Here is a 22,532-nt window from a genome sequence, read left to right on the forward strand (position 1 = left end):
GCGACACCCCTGGTTTGCAGTTTTTTCCTCAATGGCATTACTCCCTGACATGACTCGGTGGTAGCTGTCTGCATTTCTGCTGAGGCATTGCGCAGGGAGGAGGGGCTCACTGACACAGTGTGAACTTCTGAATAAACCTGACTGAAGGGCTCTCGTTACAAATGACTTTGTGTTCAATGTCTCGCTTCAGTAAAACGCACCTACAATTCCTGCACCTACTACATTACGTATAATTTGCAATTATGAAGTAATGTAATTAGTGCATAAATGCGGAACAGGGCATGGCAGCGATGTGAGCTTACGTCAGAACAGGGCATGGAAAACTTTTTGCTCTGGAAGATGACTTTGGCCTGCCCTCTAGCAGGCTGTGCGCACACTGCAGCTCGAAACGTGCTCTTCTGGTGCCACGGCTGTACAGGAATCTCAGAAACAGCCCTTCTCATCAGCCTCTATTTTAAATAACTGTGCACTGGGTTTAGTTGTTTTGGGGGTTTTTTTGTGGTTTTTTTTTTATTATTATTATTTTGGTTGTGATTTTTTATTTTTTAACTAATAATGCTTAAGTTCTAAAATCAAAGTAAAACAAGCACATACTTATCTGGTACTGCAAAATGTAGCCAGTGAGGTGGCCATTTGCTTTCTTGGGAAGTCCCCACGACAGAGTGATGGAATCCTTGTCAAAGTTCAGGATCCTTAGAAAACGTGGTTGTTCAGGGACTGGAAGATACAGGGATTAGGTTTCAGAGAAGACGACTGAATAGGGCCGTCTCTACACAGACTTGTTAAATGAGGATATAGTTTAGCTCAAAACCTCCAGTTCCCCTTTCTAGTGATGGGTTTTATGAATGTTGGAGATTTTACAATCACTTTAAATAAGGAAATCAACTTGCCTTGTGACATGGACAATTTCTATTTATGTCCTTCCATCCCATATTCTCATCTCATCTTACCTCCTTCCGGAGTTTCAAACACAACGGGGGAGCTTTCCGGGCCATCTCCTTTGGCGTTGTAGGCCAAAACAGTTAAGCGAAATTCACTGAAGGGCTCTAGACCAGGAATCATCCCATAGTTTCTGTCTCCTACAAACGTTAGGAAGTGTTTCTCTGGGTGATGCCTTTTCCCATCCAGTATGCTTCTTGTTTTCCACCAACTGACCTGCATTGAGATTGGCATTTCTATAACAAATTATGTTTTATGGGGTTGAACACAGCATTGATTTCTCTCATCTACCCCGAAATGAGAGACTGCAATCTACCCTTGATCTGGGATTCATTTGCTAGTTTATTTGACTGTATACAATTATTTAAAGAGAAATTCGTAACCTTATAGCCTCTTAAATGTCCACGAACTCTGTCCCTTGGTATTCCAAACCAGAAGACTTTGACCAACGTGCTGTTCACGATATCCACCGATACGCCGGAAGGAGCGGCATCTGGAACTGTAAAAATAAAAGTGCTGCATATTAAAGACACTTACAAGAGCTCAGTTTCACACTGTTCACAGCTCCAAGGCTTGGCTTTCCAGCTCAAGCTGTGGCAGTTCACGCAGCCCTACTGCAGGCAAGAAAAAAGCCATTCCACCTGCATCCAGTGGGCGAAATGGGCCAATAAACATTATTTTGCCATATCAGGGCTTTCTGCTGAGGGCTGGAATACAGGTGCTCTGGGGCATATGAATTTCTACACCAGTATTTATGATTTCCTGTTTCAACTAATGCTTACAGCAGTGAGAAGAATAAAAAAAAATTATTAACACAGCACTCAAGAAGGCAATCATGAAGGGTTTTTTATAATCAATTTCATTTTACAGCTAAGCTCATTAAACAGTAGGATTTTAATCACTACACAACACAGAGAGCTATTATAGCACCTGAAAAAAAAAAAAGAGGCCTTGATCCATTGACAACTGAATTGCAATGAAGGTTTTCCACTGACAGATATACAATTAGATTCATCACAGAGACACAAAGAAAGTAAACGTGCTGCGGGGTTTCTTCCTCTCTGCTCTCACCGTTCCCCACTTCTTCTGCCACACACTCTGCAGGGGAGAGCAGACGCACTACCAGACCTTCCTGTCGCCCACCTCTGGGTGTGCGGTGGGCGTTCTCCCGTCTGAGCAGCACCGAGACCATTCCCAGCACCGAGACCTCACGCTGGTGAAACACCAGGAAGCACGTGGCAGGTTGTGAACATCAGACTGGTCCATTTGGGGCTGATAATGCAGATCTCGGCGTGCTCGCTCCAAGAGCCCGCCTTAGCACTTGTTTCCCTCTGTAAAGCCATTTTTTACGCCTGTGCTTATCACAGTAACTTTACCGACTGTTTCATATCACCTACCATGGATGATGATAGTCCATAATAGCTTCTGCGAGAGGCTGCAGCAAGGGGAGAGGTGGGAGCAGCAGCACCTATGCTACCGCTACAGGGGAGCGACTGCTGCGGGATGTGGTGGTTAAATCAAGGACGTGGCTGTCCGGTGATTTTAATAAGCAGCAAATCACATGCTTGTCTTAGTTGCCTAATCCACTGTAGTTTTCAAAAGCCATTCAAATGGTCAGTTTATCTCATTCTTATGAAAACAGCTGAAGGGCTTCAGATCCTGCATGGGATGGAGACTGTCTGATTTTACCTAATGAAGTGAACCTGCAGATCTGACACACGGACCGTTTGCTGGCCCTCCTGGCCCCTCTCTGCCAGCAGCTCCCAGCCCCTGCTGCTAAGCGTTTGCAAGTGCAATAAGCATTTTTATTTGGGATCAGGGAAGCTTGGCACCCCACGCTAGCTGGCCACCTTGCTGTTTACTCCCTCGCCAATTTAAATCCTTAATTCCTGCAAAAAAGATTCTGTTTCTTTTTTGGTGGTGTTAGTGCTTAACTTCCTAAAGTGAGGCTTGGCGTTTCTTTACTGCAGCTGGGTACATATCCAGTCCTCCAAATATCTTCTGTAGCCGTGCAGTGAACACCAAAGGGGACAGGCTGCTGTTCAGAGATGTTGGGGTGGCCTCAGCAGTGACGTTATCCAGTGTCCCACGGACACAGCAAGGCTGCCGCATCCCGTGCGGCACTGGCATTAATTTTATTAGCAGGGCAATCCTCCGGCATGTTCACGTCTCTAATGGGACATGGTTATTAAAGCCCACCATGAAGCTGGAGCTTGAAGAGCATGTGCAAAGGGTGGGGTATCCCAAGCGGCTGCTGTGACTTCAGAGCAAGGGAAGAAAGCCTCTCTGATGTAGCCGGGGTGAGGCACTGTGGGCCAGGCAGAGTTCAAAATCAAAGGTGGGCAGGCACTGAGAAGACCTGGGGAGAGGGCTTGGAGCAGGAGTAATTCCAAAGCAAAGCCTTACAGTGGAGGAAGACTTCTCCAAAGGCACAGGAAGGCCTGAGAGGGGGCTGTGCCACCCGGGGGCCATGGAAAGCCGCTGGACAGAAACCCAGGCTGGAGAAGATGACTTGTTCGTTGGAGACTCAATGGGCGAGGTGATACCCAGCATACAGGGGCATGTGGCATCATCTATAAATTCACTTACAACGCCCAGTGCCTGCGTGTTTGTACTTAATTGCCAGAGTACTTGACTTCTGACAATGTTAAACTGTTTAATCAGGCCCCAGAGAAGCTAAACGTATTTTTTCCCACCAAGTACAACACAGCGACTGCTACACTTCATAGACTTCTTATGGACTGTGGCCTTCCAACAACTATCCAGATTAAGCCAGTATCTGCGATCAATGAAAGCACAAGTGACCTTTCCAAAAAACCCCTCAAACTCCAGCAAGCTGGCATCCACAGAACCCAGCATCACTCCTATCTGCATCTCATTCGGCCCACCACACTGAGCTCTGGCATTTAAGTAGTTTTGGCCGTGGGCTGCCTAATCCATCACTCCATATCCGATCGTTTTGCATCGCAAGAATCCCCCACGCAGCGCCTTTTTACATGAAAGTTTCCGCTACTTACTGTCCTCTCCTGAATATCCGATGGTAACGTTTGGTTCAGGACCGGATCCTAAATTATTTACCGCTTGGACTTTGATCTCATAAGGCACGAAGGTGGGGGTATTTCGCAGGGTCAGAGAATGCTTCTTCACCATCTCCTCATTCCAGTCCGCCTCGACTCCCCGCTGCCGCCAGCTGACTTTGTACTCCAGCCCCGGCCCGTTCCTCTCCGCGGGTTTCAACGGCTGCGGGAGAAGTTAAAAGAGATCCTGTTTGCCTTTGTTGCAATAATCATGAAACAGCAGCTGGGGGGAGGGGGGAATAACTTTGGAGAGCGTGTTATAAGATTGGGATGGAAAAGGGGGAAAAAGAAAGCTTTAACTTTTCGCTGTCTTGTCAAGTTTAAGACGTCTGGAAGAAAAATGGCATGACTTCAAGAGAAAGGTGGGTGAAAGGCAGAGAAACAGTTGGATTAGAAACAGATTAATTGCTAGTATACATATTTCTGCACACTACATACATCAGTTTTTGTTTTGCCACATGTTTTCTTTGTTTTCTTCTGTGATGTAAAGCCGCGTGCCTCTTAGCACACCTATAAATGCATGTTTTGGCATAAGGCTGTGTGTGCCTTTCAGTACAGCTAAAATCTGTGTTTTATCTTAGAATTTTATGTAGCACAGCAAGTTGGGTCATTAAAATTTAGATTTGTTCTAAATATGCACCAAATGCTTGAAACTCTGCCTGGACATTTAATGTGCAACTGCTGCGCTACTCTTTTTTTACCATTCAGCTGAAGAATTCATCACAGCATGGTTCCCATCTAATTAATGTTAATTTGTAAAATATTAGAAGACGTATAACAATGGATTGTCATGAGATGTTCTCCAGTTGAGTTAATTTCTCTGAAAATGTACTTATTTTTGATTAATAAATTTGACAGGTCACCTGCACTACCAGAAATGATGGGGTATTTTTTCAGTCCACGGAAACATCTGTGGGTATCTCCCACCACATAGCCTACTTTTAGTAATATTTAAATTACATATTGTACATATTAAATATATAATAACCGATGTGTATCCAAGATGCACACAGAGGTCTGCAACGAAACGGCTTCAACTTGCAAGTGCCAGCAGAAAGCGAGGCCCCATCGGCCCGCCTGACCACCCGTCCTCACGTATGGGGGGACGTAGGTCTGGAGGATCTGCAGAAATTCCCATTTATCTGCTCTGAGGGTATGAGGCCCTTTGGGATGACCATGGCCAAGGAGCCGGTAGACTGGGCAGCTTTCTAACAGGCACTGCTGGGAGAATCACCTCCACGGCAAAGATCCCAGGGAATAGGATTTGCAAGAGAAGCTGAAGAAGTAAAAAATTCCTATGCAAAAAATAACTTCTTGTCTAGTTAAATTGCAGCATCTTATTTTGATCTCCCTTAATGCTGCAAATCCTTGGCCGAAAAGCTACTCACTAACGCTCATCTGGTCTTTTAATCCAAAGTAGGCAGATTAACATCGTTTTGCAGCCTTTGTCTGCCAGAAATAGCATGTTCAGTGCCTAGCATTTCCTCTGAAAAGCATACAGGGAACACCATAAATAAATGAATACCCTGTTTACGATATTTAAATGATTCAATAAGTTTTAACAAAGCCTGTCCATCCCATTCTCTCCCTTCAGTCTCAGTTTTCCCTTCTACTTTTGCCCCGTCTGAGCAGTGGGTTACGGGCTTCGCGGCGAGGGGGAGCGCTTGCTCTCTGTTCAGCAAAGCATTTGCTGGTAACCACCACTCTGCATTTCTTCTGAGAGGCAGGACTGTCTTCCCTGACCCTGGGCTACGTAGCAGAGCAAAATCCCCATTCAAATCCAAGTCAACAGATCTAGAGGCCCATCTCCTTTTAGCAAAATTATAGCCTAAACCATGAATTCACACTGGGGAAACATTTACTGTTTGATGCGAGCGGCAGGTTGAGAAGTAAATCTCACATAAATTGTGTTTAATTCCAGCCACAAAAAAAAATTGCGTCCTTTCACCGTTGTTGAAATTTGTGTTAAATGAAGGAATATATATCTCTCTAAACTGCTGGCTTGGAAGCTGAAAGCTTAAAACCCAGGGAATTTGAAGACTGGAAACCATACTCAAGACTTTTGCACAATTCCTTTGACACACATGCTCAGGAGCCTTATCTACACCCCTTGGTGTAAAAATTCAATCTCACATTCTCTTGGCCGAGTGATCTGTGTCATTTTTAAACCTCCAGGCTGGAAGGGCAGAAGCTATGTGCAAACCACCCCCTCCCTGGGCCTGGCTGCTCCTCCTGCAGAGCAGGGTAAGACCACAATTATTTTAAGCGCTTTCTTGTATGCAAGATGCACAGAAGAAGGGCTTACCCTGGAGGATTCTCACTGTGCTTTATAGGACTTCCATATTTCTTCATAACCGGCAAAGTTAGAGGTAAAAAAAATGAATTTTGAATCAAAATGAAACTAGGGGAGGAAATCCAGAACACATTTAAGTCAATAATGACTTTCTCTGACTTCAGTAGCATCAAGGGTCCCACCTACAGAATTTGCAAATATTTCCTAAAAAACAAAGGTAGGGGAAGGGAAGATAAAGTCAAGGGATCGAGTATATTTCTAATGTATTTATATTAAAACAACATCCTGATCATTTCCATGCTGCTTTAGAAGCTGCTCCTCGAAGGGAGGACTTGTTTCCGATATCGTAGCACCGACAGACACGTTTGCCTTACCTCCCATTTCATCACCATTTCGTTTGGCTCAGAAGCTTCAACTCGGATGTTTTCTGGGTTCTTGTCTGGAGCTGGAACCGCACAGGTGATAAGGTTAGTTTCCATATCTTGGGGTTTATTTACATTTATTATTTAAATGAGGGGGGGAAAGGATGCAAATAACTTTTCTTATTTCCATATTACTGAGAGTGAAAGACACCTAAACAAAAAACGTTCAGAGATTAATTACTTGGATCAGCAAAGCTGCTGTGACCAAAACACATTGTTTATGCAGTTTTGATTCCTAAGTGCCCTTGTTAGTTGGAGCCACCAGCTAACATGAAACTGTGACTTTTGGATTTCAAAGCACCAGATGTAGGGGGATTATGAAGAAGAGATTTTTCTCCCTATGGGGATAGTAAACAGAAGGTATATCATTAGTGGGATGCACACAGCTGAAAAGCTGAAGGAGGACCTGAAATTGAAGTAAATGGGGGGGGGGGGGGGGGAAAGAAAGAAAGAAAGATGCCAGGGAATGCAAATGCTGCGCTGAGCACTTGGCCTCTAGAATGACTTTCAGGGACACAATATTTTCTGTCACAGTGAGAAATGTGCTGCGAATGGAGATTTTTGACAAGCTTAGCGCTGCTGAAAGGCTCCCCGTAAACCTCAGGGATCGTGTCCAGCAGCTGCTCGTCCATAAAGGGCTGCAATGGCCTTTAAATGTGCAAGATCAGCCGAGCTCAGGAAAGCCGTATGCTGTCGGTACCCAGGTAGGAAACACCCCGCTAACCGTGGCAGCGTAGGCTCCTCACTGTGGCATCCCTGGGCTGCCACTGAACAGCCAAAGCAGGACAAGCGTGCCTGACTCCTTTACACCCCTCTGAAGCACAGGAGGGCACTGTTACTCCCAGCAAAACCCTAAAAATATTAATATTCAGAAAACTAGGTGGCAGTGTTTACCAGCCGGAGGTGTTGCATAGCGCAGCGAGGGTTTGCTAGGCTGGCTCCTTCCCACCGCGTTCACAGACACGACGCGAAACTGGTAATTCATATATGGGGTGAGTGACAAAAGGGCTGTGGTGTCATTCCCCGGGGCTCGGGTTAGCTCCTGCCACCTCCCCGGCTCCCACCGGTTCTCTTCAAACTCTATAATCGACTCTGGGCAGGAAAAGAAAGAAAACAAAAGAAAAAAGGCAGAACCTGTATAAATGGCTTATAAATCACAAGGATGGAAAAATTAACTGTCAACAAATTAACTGTCATAGCAAAACCCATTTAAGTATGGCTGTGAGCATGGTTTGTTTCTCCTAACGGCCATGACGTGCCATAATGCTAAGCAGTGCAAGATGATGCTACTCAAACCCTCCATACCATTAATAGGGCTGTTATGGCTGGCCCCGGCTTTCCAGGATAGTCGAACGCTTCGGTTTTGATTTTCTGAGAGCCGAAGATCTTCTGGCGGATCAGGAACATCTGAGAAATAATGAAGACGTGTCAGGAGCACGACAAGCTATTTCTGCTTGTCTTGGCATCGTCCAAAAGACTGGAATAGCAAGTTCGGTGGAGAAGGTGATAAAGCATCTTTTGATTTCAAAGTGGGCAAAATGAGGAAAATGGGAATTGCTTTTAAATATCCTTCTTTATTAGAGAAAACCAAGCTGAACGGTCTGGCCCTGCGTTCCCCCTTATAAATGCAATATCCACCTCGAGTTCATTTCCACCCGCTCTCATTACTGTGCTTGCAGCAACAGATTTTTCTTTGCAAATCAACACTAAGATCTATTTAATCATTAATAGATATTGACACTGCTCTTAGCAGAAAGTTATATTGGCATCACCGTGATTTACTCTGGTGCAAACCAGAGTGGTAGAAGGTGACTCGGCTCCGATGGTTATCGAGCTTGGCCTTTTAGAGTATGAGTGAAAGGATAACATTCATTATCCCAGCCATGGGGATCTATATTAAAAGGAAACAAGAAAATTCATTACCTGCCAACTCAACTAATGCTGTCCGGAGAATATATCAGGTTTGGTGGTGGTTGGTACGATAACTGCACTGCACCTCCCGGGACTACACAAGCCCCGAGCACAGGACCACCCTGCTGCTGTCAGAAATCACTGTCAGGGATGCGTCTTAACCAGGGCCGAGGTTATCAGCACTACTGAAATAGGCTGCTCCCCCCCACAGTCCTGGGAGGCGGCAAGGGGGGATACACGTCTGCAACATGACCTGGTTTCTCAACAGCATCAGGGGCAGAAGCGGTGATCTGTGGCACGGGTTGTTCACCAAATTGCCCGTAATTGAATGAACGCTTTCAAATTTAGCAGATTCAGATTGACAGACGTTTATCTTTCTTCTGTCTGGCTTGACAGTTTGCAGCCTGATTGCATTGGATTAGTTTGGTAACTGAAATGTATAGGGCCTGATATAAAAGATATGAGAGAGCAGTTTCTCACTGCAGGGGCTGATGGTAACTCCTCATCCTCCCAAAGTCACACACACAGAGTCCCCCTCCTTAAACATAAGGCTGGTGTTTCAAAATCTGAAAAATGCACAGACCAAGGAAATGAGATTGCATAACTTTGGGTCTTTGACCTCCTCCTGCCCCAATGCCCCAACTACACTTTTGGCTGACGATGCCGTTTCTTATAGTAAAAACCAGCTACCTCAACCACCGAGACTGCCTCTGTCATTGGGAAAGAAATTGTGTTTGTACTGAATATTTTAAATAGCAATACTAAGTTTTCTTGTTTATCTCAAGGTACATCAAAAAGTTAAAAAGTTTATATTTGGGTTGGGTTTTTTGGTTTAGTTTTCTTTGCATTTCTTTCCCCTATTTCTGTTGCACTTGGGAAAAATCAGGAAAGCACAGTTTAAACTACAGGCAGTTTGTTGTTCTATTCTTAGAGCGTATCTGGTGTTAAAATTCAGTATATTAATTTAAAGGCGGCGATGGTATATCTTAAAGATACTCACCCCTCTATCTGATCATTAATCATAGAAAAAATAGAAGTATTCTAAGTGAATATTACTTTTGGTCTTAGTTGCCCATATTCTGATATCTCCATCTGAGCAATATTTAGTTCTTCAGCCATCTCACAAGCCTTTCATTGCAAAAGAAGCCTGAATTTGTCATTTGGAAAATAACAGATATTGTTAATCCACCAAGACCTTTTTTATATGCAATAAACAAGGGGGAAAAAGCACAAGACTGTTCTTCCTCTTCTGCAAATCACCTTTTTAAAAGGGAATAAAGTGCTTCATGAAATTTTTATAAGTAATTTAATGAATAGTCTACAAACATTTTGAATTATACAACACTAAAGAACACAGTACCATAAATAATGTGCATAGCACCTTTTTAATGTACTATTTAATGAAAAATACCATTAATTTAAAGTGTGACAACATCTTGAAGGTCAGATTGTCTTAGTTCTTGTTGCAATCACTGCCAGAAATAAATAAAAATGTAAAATGAAGCAAAATTTAATTAAATTAAAATGATGCAAAACTGTCCTCAGAACAGAATTTTAGCTATAGGTCAATGCCCTGAGGTGGGTATTTGAAGGACTACACATCGCTCCCCAAGTTCACCCCCTTAATTTCAAGTGGCCCTCAGGAAGGGAGGCAGGTTGTAAGGATGCTCACACAAGGTCAAGCTTCAGACTGTGGGTCAAGGCTTTTCTCCGCTGTGGACTTGCTCTTTGCCACCGGGTAATAATTTATGCTGAGATTCGGAGAGTTAATGAATCCTTTTAGGTGCTAAAATTCCGCTGATCTTCAGAGGAGTTGGACATCTAAACACTGGCCTTACATCTTTCTTCTTCAAAACCTAGCCCAAGCAGTAATTCACGCGCAAATCTCTAGTGAAGTGGGGTGAAGGGCTGACCAAGGACTTCAAAGCAGAAGCAGAGCCATTCCTAATATATTATTACACCTTCCAGCCTGGGCAAGCTCCTACAGCTACCGTGGGTGACTCCTGAACCGAGCAAAAAAGGCTGCCTCATCTTAGGTGTAACAAAGATCAAATATAATTGAAAACTTTGCGTCAGCATCCCCATTCCAAGAGATGCAAGGATAACACAGCTGAGGTTAGCGAGCGAGGGGTACATTGCGCCTCTGTGAAAGTGGGTTATGGAGGCTCTGTAACCGAATTGGGCAAAAGAAACTAATAAGCAAAAGTGCTGCAATGGCCTTACGTGCCGCGCGGACCTGTCTGCACACCGGGAAAATAGCCTCTTACCAAGAACGATTATCTCCGATTCGGCCGTGACGCTGTCCAGAGACGTGCTAGCCACGCACGTGTAAACGCCTTGATCCTCCAGTGTCACGCTTGATATGAACAGCGTATCCCTGTCCAGAATTATCCTATGGGGGGAAAAAAAAAGGTACATATAAATCAGAAATAAATAAATCTGTAAGATCAGCCTATGACTGACAGACACTGTTGTTCTCCGAAAATCTGCTCATAAAAAAAACTTGGTACCAGGACATTTTGAATAACATAATTGCACGTTAGGCCTATTACTTTAAAACGTAATTGTGGTTGTATTATACACTGTGCTGTGCACTATTATTTGTATTTTGTAGCAATTTAGCCTCCACGGCTGGAAGTTGGCATGTCTCTCCCGGTCTGAAAAGAGCCACATTGATATGCATCGGCTGAGCGTCTGGAACATAGCATTCTGGCACCTCATTAATGAGGCAAATACATGGGCTTTATGTCCCAATTTTTGAAAGGGTTGAGTAAAACTGAGCATTCCCAACCCGCTTGTGTGATGTCCAATGCACCAGGAGAAGCTGGCATCAACCCAGGCGCATGGGTTCTGTTGCAGACATGGCACTTGCTTGGCGCTACCTCCCCGCACTACGTGGCCGCAGCAGGATCTTCAACCTCTCCAGCACTGCAGTATTTAGGAAACCATCTCTCTTCTGTGGTAATTAATAAAGACATCTGATTGCCCTCTGTGGGACCCCTCATATGGAATAAAGGCTGAGCGCTGTCCCCTTAAGGTCAATGGAAACGCAGGAGTAGGGCAACGTTCAGCCTGCGCCTGCAAGTCCTAAACTCATACGTAGGGAAAACTCATTGCTTTTAACCTGCGCAATTTTAGGCAGAATCCCAGAAATCTGTTTCACGTTCATTTTACCATAACAAGGACTTGCTTCGGCTAAAGAGGTATAAAACACAGGAAAATAATAGTTCCAGTGAAGTGGAGAAACAAAACCCCAGCTGACTGCACTGGGGCTGAGGTTGGTTTCTTGAGTTGAACCAACGTTTATGCAATATTCTGCTGTGATGGAGCGAGAGTTAATAAAAAACAAAATCACTTGCCAGCCACGTCTCAAAACTCATATAGGTGCATTTATATTTATATAAAACGCAGATCTATTCATATATCGCACGAAGAATTCTTGCAGACATAGATTTGCATTTTGAGCTATTAAGACCCGCGTTTATTGAAACTCATGTTCCCCACCGTACAGCTTTATTCAGCTGAGATCAAGAAAACTCTTGTTTCTTCCCTGCTTACCTGCCATCTTCTGTGCTGTTGACTGGCAGCTTATCTCCATTTTTCCTCCAGGATAATTTAAAACTGTGTTTCAAGTGTGAATCATACTCAGACTGACATTTCAATAAAATTGAATGGGATTTCAACACTCGGGGGTTCTTTGGAGTAACAACAAGTTTTGTAGCATCTGATTGATCACAGAAAAACACTTTGATTAGGAGAGAGAGACTATTACATCAAATTTTCACCAAGCACTTCATATCTAAAAATCAACCTTAGGAGCAATGATCATGTCTTTTTTGTTATATATACAAACATTTCAAGCGAAGGATGGTTGTTTTTGAAATAGATATTTGTAGGATTGCATTTTCTATCTTGAAAAATTCTTTTTTTTATTTACTCCAAACCAAAGAGCTCCAGGGGAAAAAAAAAAACCCAAAACACTAAAAAAAGGCACAGGTGAAAATCCTTGTTAGCAGACTGTCATGAAATTGATGACAAAAAAAAAAAGCTTGAATACGATTTTTATGTCCAATTGTCATTTGAAATAGGCTTTGGCAACTCTCCAAGAAAAATTACAAGCTTATTAAAGTCAAGTGAGAAAAAAATTATTGCAGTCAAATTTGTTCTTTTAAATGACTCTCTTCTGAATGCAGAAACAGATGAATAAATAAGAAGAAAGCAGTTGGATAAATTTCTTTTTACAGTGAAATGTTGCTCTGTGAGAATTTCATTGTACATTTTCAAGTTTATTATCACTGTAAAATTTACAGAGCAAAGGGAGTAGGTGGAAATAGAACACAAAAAGTGTTTCTTAAGTTTGTCACAGCAAACCTGCATCTGAACGTCCTTTTGAGGACTCTGCTAATAGGGTACTGAAGGGGTTTTTTTTATTAGCAAGCCCTAAGTCCTACATAAATTTGTAACCCACTCAATTTAACCTGTGCACTCAACAGAAGCTGTCCGCTACCATCACCCCCTCCCAGGGAAAAACCCCTCCTGCCCAGCCAAATAAACCCCTTAAAACAGAATTAGAGCACAAGGCACATATCTGAAATGTGGGAGCAAATGTATTTCAGTAACTTTCTTCTCTGTTCACAAACGTTTGCCGGGTTGATAATTAGGCAAAGGCGCACTGCAAAGCCCTCAAACCAGCAGCATCCCCTGCCTCACCCTGCTGCAACGCGCTTGGCGTTCGCTGCGGATATTGAGCCAGTTTGGGATGTACCCTCTGATCAACGGGTGGGAAACAGCTTCAGGGAAGGAGGAAGCCCACGGCTGTGGGAGCTGCAGGGACCTGGTCTGGCTCAGCAAGGACCCCACCAAGCCCATGAGCACAGGGAGGGCTCTGCGCTCCCAAGGGCCGGCCAAGAACCTGCTCTGAGTGTTTACAGGGCTGATGGCAAGGAGGAGGGAAAAAACTTTCAGGATAATAAAGGTAACAGATCTGGGAAGTAAGCTGCAAGTTTTTGGTGGCTTGTGCAGCTTCTGAAAGTGTCAGGAAGAAAGTAAACTTCATATGTGAGTGTGGAGAAACTGCACAGAAAAATGGAGACAATTTCAGGTCCTAGTGTACAGAGAATTTATAGCCTCACAGAATAAATCTGTGTCTTCGACTGAGCATTTATTAATTACTTATTTACTGAAAATTTGTAAATATAAAACCTTAGCAGCTGTCAAATATCTTTCTATTCCTAAGTGAGACGTTACCTCTTATATCCAGATTAGCAGTGATTGCTCTTTTTCCAACAGAGTTTGCAGCCCAGCAAGCGTACGAGCCGGAGTCTTCTTTCTTTGTTTCTTTGATCTCTAGGGTGCCATTCTTATTTAACTCATAGCGTAATGTTGAAAGTGGCTCTATACTGTCATCCTTAGTCCTAAAGAGGATAATAATAGTTATGGGCTATTCCTAGGGCTGCAGGAACTGGTATTTCACCGTTGGCAGATATTGCAGGGGACAGAAGAATTTTGGGAGCCGGACTCAGCTCTGCCACTGAGCAATCAAGTCAAGGTTAGCAAGTCACTTTACCCACGTGCAGCAAATCGTAAAGGCACATAAGCTTCCTGCAAACCAAAACCACACTGACATCATCTGGCAAGGTCTTTAAGCTAGTCTGGCTGAGTCTTTAATCTATAGCTGTCATCTGCAATTTTATGGCACCTGTCAAGTGCTATGACAATCCTGTGATTTCCAACCGTATGGAACCATTTCCAGGTAAATATGCTCTGTAAGTCATCGTGTTTCCACCTCAATAATGTGTCCAAACTTAAAAAGTTCCCAACATTAACCTAAGGCCGATGAAGCTGTAGCAGGATTTGGCTATATACACCGTGGCCTGGTTTAATGGATATCCCAGCACCCGCCTCTTGCAGGTATTGAGGACATTCATTAACCTTTGTTTATAAACCAGTTCTTCAGGGTTCTTGCAAGTGCATTTAAACACAGAATACTTATATACAGTTTCATTACAAAATTCTAATTTTAACTCCATAAAAACTATAACTAGCATTATAACAAACATTTTTCAATGTTTGGGGAGCCTGTATGAACTTGTTTCACATGAAAATATCCATTTTCAGTGGCTTACCATCTAATATCTGCTGCAGGCGAGGCAAAAATCTCACAGTGCAGGAAGGCGCTGTAACCCTCAACTGTGGCATAGTTTTCACCATCCGAGGTCAGTATTAAGGGAGCAATATCTGCAGAAGAGAACGCAAAATGAGCAGCGCCGCATTTCAGAACTGGGAATATAAATACTGTCCCTGCATCAGCCCCTTTTTCAGCAAAGGTCAAAGGCTGAGCCAATTAATCTCACTGCGTTTTGGAACCAGTTGCACTGAGCAACTGAGCTCTTGTAAGCTTCGCTGGCAAAGGTTATAGTAGTTGACTGCTGGACATGTCAGAACATGAAACATCAATGTGCTCCAGGAGAGAAAACAGACCCGGTTCTGCTCCCTGTAGAGACCTCTTTATTAAATAAATTCCCATCACTCTCGTTCTTCAAAGAACAGTCTGAGCATCACACTGAAATTAAGGATTAACAATACACTTACTTCAAAAACAGAGTTGTGGTCACAATTCTGTCCCCAGTGGTTCTGGTATATTTGAATTCAAAAGGTTTTGAGGCCAACCACAACCACTTTTTCGAATAAAGAATATATCAAAGCTCAGGAACGCTTATGCTAAGCATATAATATTGGCCATGATAAGGCTTGTTGCATTAGTTTGGACAATATATTTCTTAAAATCTGGGGCCAATGCAAAAGAACAGTGACATGGTCACAATCCCCAAGCTGCTCTGAAGCATTCAATCAGCAGAACGGGACACTGCGTCAGGTCTTTTCTCACGGACAGGAACGGCTGGGAGGCTACTCACTGAGGACGTTCACGTTGGCGCTAGCGAGGATGGTGCCGTGCTTGTTGCTGGCCTCACACTGGAACACAGCACTGTCCTGAAGCTGAAGGTTGGTGAGGCTGATCTCCCTGGCAGAGATTCTCCCTCTGAAGGTCCTACCTGGAAAGACCCAGACCATATCAGGAGATGGAGACAACACGACTGTGGAGTTCACAGTCTCCCCTTACTGCTTGAAAGTCAAAGGCAAAGCACACCTTCAGGGTGAAACCAGGACCTTGCTCAACAGCCGGGGAGCAAGTTGCAGAGCACTGCCTTTGCCAGCAGTCCCGTGGCCTAAAGAAAGTGCTCTAGAGCACCAATTTCCAGTAAAATCCCCACACAGACCTTTTAAAATGGTAGTAATAATACTGCTACACCGGGGAGCAGGGCCTGAGCTGCCCAGCCACGCTGCCATCTGTGCTCATTCAGAAGCACAAAGACCAGGAGCCCTCAACGAGCATAAGCTATCCCAGATCTCCAAAAGATGGGAGGGTTACAGGGTGAGGCAGAGGCAGTAACTCACAGGTACCGCCACTCCACGGCCCTGCAGCTCTCACCCTTACTCTCTTCAAGATCATATTTAAATGTTAGCTTTATTAAGCAAATAAATATTAACTCATGTCTAAGTAGATGGCAAACCAGACATCACTCAGTGCTTTAGGAGTGGTGTGTTCCCTCTATCTGGGCATAACGCAGGCACATCCCACCCGACCACCGCCTCGAGGAGGATGCTGGACCTTGCACTTACTATCGATGGGCATCCCATTAAGCTTCCACTGAATGGTTGGCTCTGGGTTGCCAATAGCTTCGCAGAGCAGCACAAGATTTGTTCCTACACTGTAAACACCACCTTCGGGCTCCTTTATCCACCGAGGAGGCTCTGTAGAGAAGGGACATAGCAGGTATCAGGTGCACAGCGAGGCAAGTCTAACTCTGCTGTTGCTATGCTCCACCAGGAGATGGCAAACGCTGCCAACAGTTCCCAGCCAGCTCCTAGCAGCCTTTTGTGCAGCTGTATTGTATTTCTTACAAACTGATGTTACAAAAGGCAAAATTAGCATCAGCACACATCTATTTCTGTCCTTCAGACTTTGTGAAACGTGTCAGGAAGAGAGTGTAGGGAATGGGCAGTGCTTATCCAAGTGAAAAACAAATGCAAATGGGAGGGGAGAGGCTTGGGAAGGAGGTAAACCTGAACAGGTCAGTATTCTCACCAGCACCCCCGGAGATGAGGCTGTGGTCTGTGAAATGAAGTGAGACTATTTCAGCAACTCAAGCAAGATGCAAATATCCATCCAGCTCAAATCCCCCTCACTAGGCAAGAGCAAGTGGCTTCCACCGACTTGCCCGGGAGTAGCTGGAGGGCAGAGTACGCTGATGCAGCGGAGCTCCACGACAGCATGCAGCTCCTCCGTCTGCTCATCTACGCCTGCTGAGGAAATGCATCGTGATTTTCGGTATTCTGGTTTTCCACCATGTGTTCCGATGAGAGGCTGACCCGTAAGGTATTTAGCAATGATGAAAAATATTCTCTCACCACTAGGGCTGAGAGAACCATCACCTGGAGGAGTGGTCTGGAAAGGTTGCCCACAGGGTGGTGGTAGAGGAGCAGCAGTGTGCTGCTGCATTCCCTGGGCTCTCTTCTTTCCCAGCACTGCCAGCCACACTGGACTAGCTCTAGGGACACCCTCTCCTCTGCAGATCAGCCCCTGAGCATCAGGTACCCACACCTCATTGGAAAAACACAACCATAAGGGAGGGGAGGGATGGAAGGGTGGGGGGAGAATTAATCTGATGAATGCTTTGTTCTCTACAGGCTGAATGCAGGTCTCTGAGCCTGCCTACCTTTCAGTGGGCAGCCTCAATCCAAAACACAGCCTTGAATTCATCATTATCTCTCCCTGAGAAGCAACAAACTTCCAAATTTTAATTCCAGGCCTGACACTACCTCTTCTGCATATGCTGGGCAGATCACTGGGCCTCTTTCCCTATTTGAAAAAGATGAGCTAATGTATGGGAAACATGAAGATTCATTAGTTAATGCCGGTAAAACGCTTTGAAGATTAACAGAGCTGTTGCCTGGTAATACATGTCCAGATGTCATCAGTGTGATATGCTAAAACAAAGCATCATTGCTCATATTCACGCAGATATATTAAAAAATCACCCCTGGATACACGAGAGCTTCTACACACAGTCCACCACTTCCACAGCAGAGCATTCATGAAGGGATATTGTTAAACAACATCTAAAGACGTTAGTAAAATTCAAGATACTTAAGCTTGTATAAAATTATAACATCTTCAGATTTCCTTCACACGGTACAGGTTTCTTCTACCACCTTCCTCACGCAGGGCTGGGGCCCCCCCATAGCGCAGTGTGTGCCGTGACCATACTTGCTACATTTCCTCGTATTTGGCATCAGGAAAAAAGCTCTTGCAAGCAGCAGAGCATTTTGGTTTTGCAGCTATTGTTCCTTCTCCCCCTCTCATATACATTACGATTTCATCAGGAAAATCATAGAATCATGGACTCATTAAGGTTGGAAAAAACCTCTGGGATCATCAAGTCCAGCAGCCAACCCAACACTACCATGTCTCCTAAACCATGCCCTGAAGTGCCACGTCTGCACGTCTTTTAAATACCCCCGGGGACAGCGACTCCCCCACCTCTCTGGGCAGCCTGTGCCAGGGTCTGACCACTCCTGCAGCAAAGACATTTTTTCTAAGGACAGGTCAAAGGCATAGAGATGAAAAGCTCTGTAACAGTCCTGATTAATTTGTTTGTTTGGGTTTTTTTTCCCCTCTAGATCTGCCGCAAACACAGTACTTGAGACAGGGTATTTCCTTGTATCGGAGGAGGTGAGACACCAAGCACTGACTGAATACAAACTGCACGATCGATCCCTTCCTGCGTTCAGCCGTGCATACGCTCTGGAAGTGAGCTGCAGGTATATTATGCTACTGCTTTCCTTCCTCCCTTGCTGTGGTTGCCCCAAGGAAGAGACGCAGCGGCGACACCACAGGCAACGAGATTTTCGCCAAGTATGAAAGGTAATTTCACAGAAAGGCTGAAGAACCTCTTTCCTGTGTGGCAGATAGGCTATACTACTTATAAGTGTATAATATGTACGAATAACAAAATATACTCGTATTTTTTGGCAACTACAAAGCCCAGTGTTTGGACAGTCAAATAATTAATCTGCGTGAGCAATACGGTATGGCAGATATTTCATTGCATAATATACCTTTCTTGTATACGGGGCTAAATGTGGGGCTCCTGATTAAGAGGTTTATGTCTTTATGGGAATATAATGACAGGTGCAAAAATAGAAGGGAGCTAAAATGGGCATCTAGTCCATCCTTCTGCAATGGAGCAGGATCATCTACACCTGAAATGCTCCTGATGGATCCAAACTTTCACCACAGCCTCCCATGCTGTCTACGGCAGCACTACGCTTTTCCCCACGACCAACTAACCGACTTCTGCCCTGCTGCAAGGTCAGTCTGTTGCACCTTACGTTATCCCCAGGGCACTTTGTGAAGAAACTTCTGTTCATCTGAAGGCTGGTATGCATTCCCCAGATTCATTCTTTCCGAAATTAAACGTATCTAGCAAATTTTTTTCCTCAAATGCCATGTTTTTGAGCTCTGTGGCTACCCTTGCTGCCTTCTGAACTGTCTGGAGTTAACCCCAGCGCTGATAAAGTGTACGATGTAAAACTGGTTAAATTATGTGAGGCCTTATCAGTCCTCAGTAGTCTCTCTTACAACAACATTTTTCTTTAGACTTTCTGGGATGATTCTTTGCTTTTTCTGTAAGACTAATATTTCCAAGTCCTGTTCAGCTTGCGATCCAGTATATCCTCCAGACTAGTCTAACCAGACGCTTTCCATCCTGTGCTTATGAAGCCAATTAGTGCTGCCTAATGAGACTTGCTTTGCACTTGTGCTTACTGAAGCCCATCCTTTTTATTCCAGACCATTTTCCGAATTTGTCAGGATCATTTCAAATTCTCCTCACGTCTTCCCAAGGGCTGGCAATCCCTCCCACCTTGGGGGCAGCAGCAGCAGCAGCTTCAGCCGCGGTTACCACCTTGGGGTCTGCTTCCCCCGCGTTGAAGCCGCTTTCCAGTGAAGCACAGGACTACAGTTGAGCCTGATTAAACCAGCCAGCCATGTTTCTGCCTCACATTAATTTCATCTGTTTTATTCTTCTCTAGCTGAGTAATGGAAGTATCACAAGACTTAACTGCAAAGGCCCTTAGCTATTATACCATTACTATAATTAATCATTATATTGTAATAATTATTTCTGTTAAACACAGTCTAGGAGCCTCAGCCAAGATCAAGGTACCATGAGATCAGGCACTGGGATAGTGACAAATTTTAAGGTTATATGTACCTTTTATATTGGGTTGGGGGGATTATATACAATAAACAAACATTTGAAGTCAAGACAATTTGTGGGCTTGCTTCGCTTTAGGTTTGTTGTTTTTTTTTTTTAATAATTCTCTCTCATTCTAATAACAACAATGGGGTTTTTGTGCCTATTCCAATGTTCCTGGCTACACCTTTCCTTGCGAAGAGAGATTAAAATGCTCAAACTGTCAAGCAATTTGCTAGCTGAATATTTTCATATGCTTGGTAATAATTGCCTGAATCTTTGCCCTCAGACTACTGTAGGATTAGTAAGTGGGCTGCATGCAAATATCATTAATTAAGACTGTTATTTAGAAGGTTGGGGTATTGGTTTGAGATCCTCAAATACCCGAAAATGTGCAGAAACGAATGCAAAGTCCTGATTTATACACCAGCACTAGATTAATCGTTGGCAGTTAATAGCTGAGATAATTTTCCTTCCATGTTTAATTTTCTCCTCCCTGCACGCGTCCTTTGAGAAGAGCCTGTCAGGTGCGAGGATGCCCCACGTCAGCATAACCTCCCTGAAACCAACGGGAATTAATGCTCACATCCACCAACTCAAGATCTGCCCTTGAGTGCGCACACAGAAGTTGCTGCAAGAACGATGAACATGTCGAGCGCTGATTAATGGTAGTGACATTTTCTGGTTAGAAATTCTAAAAGACGATGGTGTTTGGGCTCAATTTTACCTTGATACCCTGCATGTGAGGTGACTCCTAATAGGAAGAATCCCTGCTAGTGACAGTAGCCATCATTAGTTACACACACGGGAAACTAATTTGATAGCAATTGCAAAAGTATTTTTTACCTTGCAATGGCTAGAGTGGGATTATTCCTTTTTATTTCTTTTTTTTCTTTTAAAGTGCTTGTTTGTTAATGAGCAGGAACAACAACTTGCCTGGAACCTTTTCTCCCTCTAGAGACGGGGGGAAAAAGGGGGGTCAATATTCTGAACTGCTTAATTAATGTTATTCCTCCAGTATTTTAGTTTTCGCAGGTCCTGCAGTTTCTTTGAAGGATTCAATTTTTACAGCCGAGAAAATCATAGCCAGATTGTTAAAATATTCAGCTACAGCAGAGATGCTCCAAACCATCTGGAATGATTTCTAGGAGTCAGCACTTCCCCTTTATTGCAGCTGAAAACTTGCCATGCCCTGGTATCCCCCTCTGCCACACTTCCAGGAAGGGAAAGACGACTGTAAGGCACAAGGTTACGTCAAGTGAATGGGGATCATTCATCACATACTGGGAGAAAAGGCTTTTCCTCAGCTGATGAGTAAACACAGAGCAGGTAGCTGAAAGCACCTTTCCTCCCGTCAGGTCTCCTGGTGACCATGGAGTGAGAAGCAGCACAGACTAAAATGGAGCCGTTGGCAGACTCCGACAGTTTAATACTGCCTATGATTATTTTTTTTTAATGCTGCAGAGCAAAGGCTGGAGCATTTTTCATCGGTAAAGAGAAAATGTTCTCAACAAGTTTTTCAGCTGTGCTTCAGGATTCTCATTTTGTAGCTATTTATGGGCAGAATTGCTGAAAGAGTTGCTGTGATGGTGATACTTCTGCAGGGCTTGCTCGTCTCTGCTAGGTCTCATCGGAGGGCTGCTTTGCTCCTGGAAGCGAGCGTCTGCACCTGCCTCGTGTGAAGGGCTCACACCTTCAGGGTTCGGGGAGTAGGAGAAGAGAGAAAGGAGGAGGGAGGGAGAGCAGGCACCGTGCGCCTCGATCTGCGCTCTGCAAGATGCCTGTCAGGAAGGCATCTTGGCTGGCTTCGTTAATCTGCCGCCTTCTAGCAGCAACATAAATGGACGACGACCAGACGGACACACAGACACACCAGGTTCTCCGTGTTGCTAGTCCAGCACAAGCAGCCAGCACTGACCCTGCTGAGGCACGCGACCCGGGTGTGTGCTCACGCGCAGGGATGCACCACTGCACACAAGCGTGTGATACGCACGAGTCTAAGCCCAAGACAATCTATGAATGCTGCTGATACAGTATCGGTCGCCCTTCCAAGCGTGCAGCCTAGGTTGGGAACAGCCCTTGGATACTCAGTGGGGTGACAAAAAGGGTCATATTTCAGGTTTTTTAAACTGTTAGTATTAGTAGAAAGTATTTTTTTTACTTTGTTTCATAAGTTTGTATGATATTTTTCAGGGGCTATAGAAACAACTCTTAGCTCAGGTTGTCCCTATACAAAAATGATAGCAAGGGAGCATGTGAAGGAAGGGAAAGAGGGGTGGTACTGTGTTTTCTCACTGCATTTTTACAGTCCTCCCTAGGCATTCACTTTTGGTGGAAGCTAAATGTACCTCGGATCTGGCCCAGTATAGCCATTTTCACACTCTTTAAAAGCAAGTAGAAAAATCAGATCTTTTGATCTGACATTCAGATTAATAAAAGACAGTTCATCAATATCTCTGCTCGACTAACTCACATCTTTAGAGTACTGGATCTGCTCATGTATTTATACTCCTGTTCACCACTTTGTAGAGCCTTCATGGTTCAGGAAAAAAAATGCATTCTTTCTTTTTTT

At 44.2% G+C, this 22,532-nt stretch overlaps 1 protein-coding gene across 6 annotated transcripts in view; it reads right to left on the bottom strand.

The window, feature by feature from the left end:
• CHL1 (cell adhesion molecule L1 like) overlaps positions 1 to 22,532 on the bottom strand; it is a 143,599-nt gene that overhangs the window by 16,685 nt on the left and 104,382 nt on the right. For all 6 annotated transcript variants that reach the window (XM_064453446.1, XM_064453447.1, XM_064453443.1 and 3 more), the window contains 13 exons: positions 16,323 to 16,454; positions 15,557 to 15,694; positions 14,768 to 14,879; positions 13,890 to 14,056; positions 12,201 to 12,366; positions 10,910 to 11,034; positions 8,037 to 8,138; positions 7,626 to 7,823; positions 6,684 to 6,754; positions 3,957 to 4,179; positions 1,323 to 1,438; positions 951 to 1,155; positions 595 to 717 (listed from right to left, as the gene is read on the bottom strand). In XM_064453446.1, the coding sequence (XP_064309516.1) occupies positions 595 to 717; positions 951 to 1,155; positions 1,323 to 1,438; positions 3,957 to 4,179; positions 6,684 to 6,754; positions 7,626 to 7,823; positions 8,037 to 8,138; positions 10,910 to 11,034; positions 12,201 to 12,366; positions 13,890 to 14,056; positions 14,768 to 14,879; positions 15,557 to 15,694; positions 16,323 to 16,454 (1,878 nt within the window). The remainder of the gene's footprint in view (positions 1 to 594; positions 718 to 950; positions 1,156 to 1,322; positions 1,439 to 3,956; positions 4,180 to 6,683; positions 6,755 to 7,625; positions 7,824 to 8,036; positions 8,139 to 10,909; positions 11,035 to 12,200; positions 12,367 to 13,889; positions 14,057 to 14,767; positions 14,880 to 15,556; positions 15,695 to 16,322; positions 16,455 to 22,532) is intronic.

Source organism: Phalacrocorax carbo, chromosome 6 (assembly GCF_963921805.1).
Source record: "Phalacrocorax carbo chromosome 6, bPhaCar2.1, whole genome shotgun sequence".
In the NCBI taxonomy this organism is placed as follows: Eukaryota; Metazoa; Chordata; class Aves; order Suliformes; family Phalacrocoracidae; genus Phalacrocorax; species Phalacrocorax carbo.